At 39.6% G+C, this 9,864-nt stretch overlaps 1 protein-coding gene across 1 annotated transcript; it reads right to left on the bottom strand.

The window, feature by feature from the left end:
- Positions 1–3,880: 3,880 nt before the first annotated feature.
- LOC133663805 (aerolysin-like protein) lies at positions 3,881–9,608 on the bottom strand. The gene is made up of 3 exons (XM_062068509.1): positions 9,521–9,608; positions 4,441–4,933; positions 3,881–4,351 (listed from the first exon to the last, which is right to left on the bottom strand). Exons 2-3 carry the CDS (start codon positions 4,921–4,923, stop codon positions 3,881–3,883), a joined length of 954 nt encoding a protein of 317 aa, XP_061924493.1. The 5' UTR covers positions 4,924–4,933; positions 9,521–9,608.
- Positions 9,609–9,864: the final 256 nt, after the last annotated feature.

Below are 9,864 nucleotides of genomic sequence, written 5' to 3'. Positions count from 1 at the left end.
CTGCTAAACTTTTGACAAGAACAAGAAAGTTTGATCATATTACGCCTATACTGGCTCACCTGCACTGGCTTCCTGTGCACTTAAGATGTGACTTTAAAGTTTTACTACTTACGTATAAAATACTACACGGTCTAGCTCCAGCCTATCTTGCCGATTGTATTGTACCATATGTCCCGGCAAGAAATCGGCGTTCAAAGAACTCCGGCTAATTAGTGATTCCCAGAGCCCAAAAAAAGTCTGCGGGCTATAGAGCGTTTTCTATTCAGGCTCCAGTACTCTGGAATGCCCTCCCAGTAACAGTTAGAGATGCTACCTCAGTAGAAGCATTTAAGTCCCATCTTAAAACTCATTTGTATACTCTAGCCTTTAAATAGACCCCCTTTTTAGACCAGTTGATCTGCCATTTCTTTTCTTCTCTCCTCTGCTCCCCTCTCCCTTGGGGAGGGGGAGTTGCACAGGTCCGGTGGCCATGGATGAAGTGCTGGCTGTCCAGAGTCGGGACCTCGGGTGGACCGCTAGCCTGTGCATCGGTTGGGGACATTTCTGCGCTGCTGACCCGTCTCGGCTCGGGACGGTTTCCTGCTGTCTCCACTATGGACTGGACTCTCGCTGATGTGTTGGATCCACTGTGGACTGGACTTTCACAATATTATGTCAGACCCACTCGACATCCATTGCTTTCGGTCTCCCCTAGAGGGGCGGGTTACCCACATATGCGGTCCTCTCCAAGGTTTCTCATATTCATTCACATCGACGTCCCACTGGGGTGAGTTTTTCCTTGCCCGTATGTGGGCTCCGTACCGAGGATGTCGTTGTGGCTTGTGCAGCCCTTTGAGACACTTGTGATTTAGGGCTATATAAATAAACATTGATTGATTGATTGAAATAAAAGTTCCATAAGCCAAGCAGATACATTTACGGTATATGTTTTAATTGCTGATGCGTTATAATTAGTTTTTAAATGTGCCAGAAAATAACCCGTTTTGTATACTGTTGATGCGTTTCAATGCCCAGTAGGGCGTAAATGTGTTCCTGTATAGTATTTCTCCAGTAATGATCATGTGTCGACATCAATTATGGTATTTTGAGGGATAATCTTTGAAGTCAAAGATCACTGAAGGCCTAGGTGGGAAACGCACGGCTTGCCACTGCACATTCGCATCCACAAAAAAATACACACGCCATACACGCGTATCTCACCCAGCACAAACTTAGCACAAACGATTTGGACACGTTTGGGTAGATTTTTACATAGTTGCAGCGAGCCACCTCACCGAGCGATCCGACCAGCTCCTTATTTAAGGACACTTATTTTGCACACATTTCCATTAATGTAATAAATGTTGTGGGAATTGATTAAACTGTTTATTACAAATGCATTGGTTTTTAAAAGTTGCAAGTGACAAGTACCATTTCAGTGAAACTAAAAAAATTAAAAACTGCATCAATATACATAAATATAAAGAAGCAACAATAATCGATGTTTAACGGAATCCGAGCTACTGAATTGGAACTGTAATCAAATTGTGAGGTTCCCAAAGATTCCTTTAATATTATACATTTTATATTTGATGACAATAATCCCTTGTTACGTTTCACTAATTTCAACAAACTATTTAGATATTTATGTCAAAACCTCATTCTAGTAATGATATCTTCTTCTTTCCTATTTCTATTACCTACTCTTATTACTCCTACACTCCTCTGGACTTTATAATACTGTTTACCTTTTCTTTCTGTATTCCAAATATCCTGCTATTTTTTTTTTAATTGACTTTACCACACATTTACCAAACTTACAGCTTCATTTATTCTAAAGATTTTCGGACATGTACATTGCTAATAATTCCCATTTAAAACTGATACCTTGTCACTAATTATTGTATTCAGTACTATGTTTTCTTGTGGAATAATTGCTTTAGCTCCAACTTAATTTTTTTTTTTTTTTAGGTGCATGTGTACATACAGTATTTTGACACTTTCTGAATGGTTTTCATTCATACACTTTTCTCTCAGATAATGATTTAAACTTCAATTATTTAATAATTGCATGTCCAGGTCTGGGATTTCATACATACACTGTGGTATGCCAGGAAGTTGGTATCCATCCATCATCCATTTTCTACCGCTTTTTCCTTTTAGGGTCACGGGGGGGGGGGGGGGGGGCTGTTGCATTCGGGCGGAAGGCGGGGTACACCCTGGACAAGTCGCCACCTCATCACAGGGCCAACACAGATAGACAGACAACATTCACACTCACATTCACACACTAGGACCAATTTAGTGTTGCCAATCAACCTAGCCCCAGGTGCATGTCTTTGGAGGTGGGAGGATGCTGGAGTTTCACAACACATACATACCGGCTTTGCCAGAGACGTAGCATATAAATACAAAAAGTGCCCGAAAGATATTTTTTGGCATTGACCATTGTACGAGTCATACATCATTCCTGACCATATCATCATGCTACTTTTGTGTTATACAAATGCTTTGCAGGTGGTCTAAATAAAGGTGCTTTCAAATAAACCTTAAAGAGGCCTTATCTTTTATACTTTATATTTTAGTTGACTAAATTTACTGTAATTTTAGTTGACTAAAATGTTGTGTAATTTTAATTAACTAAAACTGGCCTAAATTGAATAATTTTAGATGACCAAAATGAGACTAAAACTCTTAATACACTTTCGTCAAAAGACAATAACTAAAACTAAATTGAAAACAGCTGTCAAAATGAACACTGGTGTAACCGCGAAAGCAACAGAAAACCCTTCATAACGTTACTTGGGTTTTCGTGTTTCACGGTTGCCTTTTCAGACCACTAAAATAGGGCTCTAAAAGTTACTTATTACTTAAAGTTTAAGTTTGGGATTAACTGTGCATAATATTTCCAGAGCCCATAAAAGTCTGCAGGCCCTACAGCGTTTTCTACTCGGGCTCTAGGACTCTCGGATACCCTACTGGCAAAAGTTAGAGATGCCACCTCAGCGGAAGCATTGAAGTCCTACCTTAAAACTCTTTTATATACTCTAGCTTTTGGATAGATCCCTTTTTAGACCAGTTGACCTGCCGCTTTTCTTTTCTTCTTTCCTTCTCCTGCATGACGAGGTGGCCACAGATTATCTTTGGAGTGGTACCAGACTGGAAGAAGTGCCAGATGTTCGAAGTTGTAACCCAGGGTGGACCACTCTTCTATGCACCGATCGGTGACGTCTCTACATTGTTGATTTGTCTACATGAAAAAACATATGACCCTCATATTACCATGAATGTAACAATTTAATATCTGTGGTCCCTTCTCAAGGTTTTTTTATTTTTCCCATCCTGTGCTTTTAGAGTTTATCCTTTCCCAGATGTGGGTTCAGACCAGGGGATGTTGTTGTGGTTTTTGAAGCCCTTTGGGGCACTTGTGATTAAGGGCTACACAATAAACTTTGATTGATTGATTGATTGATTGATATGGTGAAAACAAAGCAACAAATGTGTGGGAACATCTATGACTGTGTTGGGAAAAGCTTCCCAAACATTATTTGATTTCCATTACACTAAGTGTGTTCAGCTGTTATGTCTGCAAAAGGTTGCTAGTATGATGAGTCAACATTAAAAATGATGATACAAATCATTTGACTAAAGGATTCCAGGAATACATTTGAAAATTGAAATGATGATTTACTAAACAGACACATTAAAAAATGGGACCAGCTTGACAGACTTATTTTAATATTTTGTTTTACAAGGTCTAAGGATGGACATGGAAACACAACCAGGTTTATGATGATGATTTTTGATCTGTGACGGTCATTCAGTTAGCAAGTTAACATGACTAGCAATCAAACCATTGCAATCAATATGAAAACTGTGCACAGTGAGATGTTTATGCATCTCATTCAGCATTAATAACTTTTTCTGACTCAGTGGTACTTACATCCACTGCTGTGTAAGCCACACCAGTGTAGTTGCCAGTGGATTCGAAGACCAGCATGTGGCCATTCATGCATGTGATGCAAACTGAGGCCGAGTACTCCAGGTCTATGACTGCTCGTCCCACCGACAACTCAACGCTCACAGTCTTTCCTGCCGGGACTTTCACACTAACCTCATCTGATTCTGTTATGGTCTCCTCATGGCTCATTGAGTTGGAGTGCTCTGCTCCCACGGTCAAGCTAAACCCACTAGACACCTCCACCAGCTCTGGGATCCCTGCTGAAACGGTCACGCTGACGGTGGACTCAATCTTGTTGGTGGTGCTCCAGGTGGTATTCTTGGTCACAGATCTGCTGTACGTACATTTCTGCTCTTGAGCCTCACTAGTGTTGTTGCGATATGCCACGGATTTGATGTATTCTTTTTTCACCTGGATCAAACAAACAGAGAAAAACACAAAAAGATGCATATTGTGTAGTTATATAGTGACTGAGATAAGCCACACATAGTACCACTCACCTGGGGTGTGTACACGGCAAGGCTAGGATAGGTCATGTTGGTCAGCACAGACGACTTGATGGGACTGATGAAGCGGAATCCCATACAGTCGATGTCAGCGCCGTGTCTCCCTTCCAAGCCCAGGCAGACTCCAGACCCCACGTCAATAGAGTACTCTGTCTTCAGGGGCCAGCCATTCATGTGCGCGAAGAATTGGCGTCCAGAACTGGTCCATAGTTTGATGCCACCTAGGCGTGACCCGGCTCCGTTGCCCCACAGGGACAGCTTGGTGATGCGCTCGCCAGTGTTGAAGGTAAACTCATTGAAAGTGCTTCCTTTCCCGAAAGTCTCCACGCGCCCGTCGGTCAGTTCGGCCCGCACGGCGTGGATCTGCCAGCCGCCTACTGCCACTCCAATCTTCTTGAGGGTGGCACCATTGTTATAGCCATCGAAAGAAAAGTGACGGCCTCCTCCTCCACCAATGAGAAAAAGCGTAGTCGACATGTTTGATAGTCTGAAACAGAAATGTTCCTAAACATTTACAGATTTACTGGACTTCCTGAAGATTTGTATGGAGGTTAATTTGTGTCTTTATAACAAAAGCTTGTTTTCTGTAACTGAATTGTTTGCCTTTGAATTTTGTGAACTGAATTTTTTGTTTTTTTTTACATCAAATTATGCTGACAAATTACATTGAATAAAAATATGTGAGCAAAAGCTGTATTTAAAAAGTATGTAAAAAGTTTTTTTTTTTTTTTACAGTGCATTACTCTAAATTAAAAACAGGTATTTTCATAGGAAAATTCTGGCGACTGAGCTGCTACTTTTCCCACCGTAAAATCCACGTTCCCTGGAAATGGAAAAATTATACTTCCGATGATTTTACAGTACATTTTTGGCAAATGAGCTGCCAGTAAATCTAATAAATGCCAGTTATTTTTTTTTTTACAGTGTAGCCTTGCGGACATGCTATCAATGGTTGCACAGCTTTAAAGAAGTCAGTGTGAATATTAGGGGTGTGACTCTATGATCACCTAACGATTCCATCCCATTCCGGTTCCTGGGTTGATGATTGGATTCAGAATCCATTCTGTATTCAACACAATTCTCGATTCAAACCGATTTTTACAATGCTAATGACATTTTTTCAAAACAGGTTACAAGTTAGAAAAGTTATTTCTGGTTGCAGGGTGATGGCCTAAAAACGTATTGATTCTTATAAAAAAAATAATTAATAAATACAAATTGTAATCGATTTCTGAAAATGATGAATTCATTTAGTGCTTGTCAGGGGTGTCACCACCTCCAAAGTTATGATACTCCTGTATACTAAAGTAATGTCCGATCATTACCTTATAAAATTCGAAGTTCTGACTCATCGTCAACAAGCTAATAATAATAATAACTGCTTTAGCAGCCGCAACATTAATGCTGCCACAACGATGACTCTTGCTGGCCTACTGCCTTCAGTAATGGCACCATTCCCAAATTATGTGGGCTCTAATGATAACCTCACTAACAACTTTAACGACGCCCTGCGCGAAACCATTGATAGTATAGCACCGCTAAAGCTAAAAGGGGCCCCTAAAAGGCGTACCCCATGGTTTACAGAAGAAACTACAGCTAATAAATTAGAGGGGGGGAGGTCACCAACATCTGGGGTCCTCTCCAAGGTTTCTCATAGTCATTCACATTGACATCCCACTGGGTTGTGAGTTTTTCCTTGCCCTTATGTGGGCTCTGAACCAAGGATATCTTTGTGGCTTGTGCAGCCCTTTGAGACACTTGTGATTTAGGGCTATATAAATAAACATTGATTGATTGAATCGGGATGAATGAAAAATCTCAATTCGAATGTGAATTGATTTTTGTTCACCCCTAATGAATATGTATTGATTGAATGTACAAAGCAGATCATGATTGAGGGTGTTGCGGCGTGGCTTGGTTGCTAGAGTGACCGTGCCAGCAACTTGAGGGTTCCAGGTCCGAGTCCCGTCGTTGTGTCCTTGGACAAGACACCTTACTCACCTGCTGCCAGTGCCACCCACATTGGTTTAAATGTAGCTTAAAGATCTTTAAGCTGTTACATTATGTAAAGCGCTTTGAGTCACTAGAGAAAAAGTGCTATATAAATATAAATTACTTCACTTACAAAACAATAAATGACACAGGTTTAATCATCCGATGTTCTTCTGAAGTCAGAACATTTTGAATTTGGTGGACTTACTGCACAAACACAAAACCAAACCAGGATAGACTAGAAAGGTTGGTAGCAGGAACAGACTATGTATCATCTATGACCAGATGTGCATACTCACAAGTTGAAGAGTGGACAGATGATATCAGACCGAGAAGAAGTGCAAGGACTCTGTACAGGTTAATGATGAAAACTGGAACTTTTATAAGCAATGAGGTTGTAGTGGCCAAACCACCTGGGATTCTGTTGAATGTAATAGGCTAGGAGGCTGAGGATGGAGCCTAAGGGGGGAAGGTCTTATAGCAGACCTATTTAAGACATTAGCCTCTGGCCAAGAAAGGAATCGAGCTACAACGTGTAAATATTAAATTTCTACATTCCAATAACACATACATACCAAATAATAGAACAGGAAACAGATATGGGCAATAACAAGGTCAATCTAAACACATTCAGATTCAAAGTCTCTGTGATACAGTTTACGATGAGAAACTATGATAAATTTACTAAGTTTCCATAAAGGGTGACACCACTTTTATGTGCTATTTTAACTATTTATGAATATTTTTGATCCAAATGTAAAGTTTTTATCATTCATCATGTTTTTGCACTGCAGCGCTGGTAGAAAAGAGCATTTATTCTTGTGTCCAAATGTACTGTATACACTGTGACAATGACCATAAAGGAACACTTTCCCTTGAAAATAGATTAGACAAAAGTCAATAATATACGTACAGTGATAGATAACGGTCTCACATGTTCTGTTCTACATAGTTAATGGCTAAAAGTTAGGGAAAGACTCCACCGAGTCCATTTATTCCAAACAAAGAAGTTGGATAAATTGTTTTCAATGACGAGCTTAGTTATTATACCACATTCTTTTGTTATAAATCACTGGTAGAAAAGAGCATTTATTCTTGTGTCTAAATGTACTGTATACACTCTGACAATGACCATAAAGGAAGATTGAACTTTGAAACTAGATTACACAAAAGTCAATAATATATGTACTGTGAGGGATAACGGTCTCATATGTTCTGTTCCACATAGTTAATGGATAAAAGTTAGGGAAAGACTCCACCAAGTCCATTAATTCCAAGCAAAGAAGTTACGTAAATTGTTTTCAACTATGAGCTTAGTTTTTATACCACATTTTTTTATTATAAATCACTTTGTTTGCCACTTGCCATTGTATGAAAAGTGCTATATAAATAACGTTTGATTTGATTTGATTTGACACATTGAAAATATAACTAAATATTTTTTTTACCAACGCTATACAAGTATAACCCATTTACCATTTACCATATTATCTTAAGAATACAGCCAGAGGTCACTCTCTTTTATTACGAGACGTACAGACCAGTGATTTTCAACCATTTAATGGTACGCCAAAGAATCACTTGATCAAAGTACAGTGTTTGTTCTATATTCAAACACAGCGTTACTGTTCAAACTGTGTTTAATGTTACAGTGGCCAAAAATATTAAATACACTTCTTAAATAAAACATCTGCCTTGTTTTTAATGAATATTCAGGCCTGCTACGCTACTCTATTTTAATTTTGGTAATTATGTTGGTAAATGGAGAGCCAAATGTTTTATGAAGTGCTGCTTGGTGGAAAAACAAATTGAGAACCACTAGCATAGACTATTGTAATGTCTGCTTCCTGGTCTTGCTAAAAACAATATTGCATATTTACAGTTACTCAAACATTTATCTGCAGGTGTCCTGACGAAGGCCAGAAGGCGGGCCCAAATTACACAAGTTTTAAAGTCACTGCATAAACAGTACAGGCCAAAAGTTTGGACAATTCTTCTGATTCAATGGGTTTTCTTTATTTTCATGACTATTTACATTGTAGATTGTCACTGAAAGCATAATGAATAATAAAAAAAAGTGAAATAACTGAAAACATATTTTATATTCTAGTTTCTTCAAAATAGCCACACTGATTACTGTTTTGCACACTCTTGGCATTCTCTCGATGAGCTTCAAGAGGTAGTCACCTGAAATGGTTTTCACTTCACAGGTGTCATAGTTTTGATGTCTTCAGTGACAATCTACAATATAAATAGTCATGAAAATAAAGAAAAGGCATTGAAATGAGAAGGTGTGTCTAAACTTTTGGCCTGTACTGTACATACATATATACATATACACATATACATATATATAAATGCATATAGAGTGTAAAAAGTACTCAAACCCCTAAACTTTTCCATCTTTTGTCACATTTATTATATCAATTGTATGTGAAAGACCAACGCAAAGAGGTATAAAATTGTGAAGTTGAAAGGAAATTATACGTAATTTCTTATCTTTTTTTTTTTACCATATTAAAAAGTGAAAAGGGCATTGTGCAAAAATATTCAGCCCTATTGAGTTGATACTTTGAAATTGATCATCTGTCCTCTCAACGACAAGATTTTAGGTTCGGGGGAACCTGCCTCTCCTGACGGTACCGTTGTTGCCGGACACACGATGGACTCTTGGGAGAAGTGAAAAGCCGCGTGTCTGGCGACCCATACAGTCGAGGACAATGACTGTATGTACTTATTTGGAATTATGGTGACCCCGTAAGGGACAAGCGGTAGGAAATTGATGGATGGATGGCTAACAGGACATCTGCTGTTTGAAGTAAGCATTGCCCTGGTGTATCGACAAACTGGAAGATGCTGGCAGCTGTCCAAAGTACCCTAAAGCTGCCACAAATAATTGGAGGATGCGAACAGAGCTCCGGGCACTCAGACTTTTGTGATTTTGGACCAAATCAAAAACTTGACAAGATCTCAGAGATGCCGTTTGCTCTGCATGGCAAAGTATGATGAATTTGAGGACCAAAAATAGACAGAGTAAAAACTTTCAATTAGTTTTCGCTCACTCAAATACAAACGTTCTAACCTGGATTGTTTTCCCTGGCTGCAAGCGACGTGACACGGTCGTTTCCTTCGAGATTCTCTTAGAAACTCCTTCACTCTCTCTCATGGACATGCACCTGTTGATTGTGCACTTTTGTTGGACTGGCTTGCTGTGTTATCGCGTTTGCGACAGCACCCAAGGTCGCAGAACAGAAACACATTGAAGGCTTACACACACATTCGCATCCACGAAAAAATACACACCACACACACGCGTTCCTCACCCCCCATCCCAGGCCTTGGACGCTTCACCCCACATGATATGACGGAAAACGGAGCCCCTGGTGGCTGGCAGCTTTGGGCTGGATGCCTTCACTATTCCCCCTT

This window comes from Entelurus aequoreus, linkage group LG13 (assembly GCF_033978785.1).
Source record: "Entelurus aequoreus isolate RoL-2023_Sb linkage group LG13, RoL_Eaeq_v1.1, whole genome shotgun sequence".
Lineage (NCBI taxonomy): Eukaryota > Metazoa > Chordata > Actinopteri > Syngnathiformes > Syngnathidae > Entelurus > Entelurus aequoreus.
The sequence above is the reverse complement of the archived record's forward strand: the minus strand, read 5'-3'. Positions and strand labels throughout refer to the sequence as shown.

What these genes read in the sequence shown, in the direction of transcription:
- LOC133663805 (XM_062068509.1), bottom strand. Translation starts at nt 4,923, where the DNA reads ATGTCGACTACGCTTTTTCTCATTGGTGGAGGAGGAGGCCGTCACTTT. An exon ending in TTGCCGTGTACACACCCCAG is followed by an intron (nt 4,352 to 4,440) that starts GTGAGTGGTACT and finishes TGTTTGATCCAG; the next exon opens with GTGAAAAAAGAATACATCAA.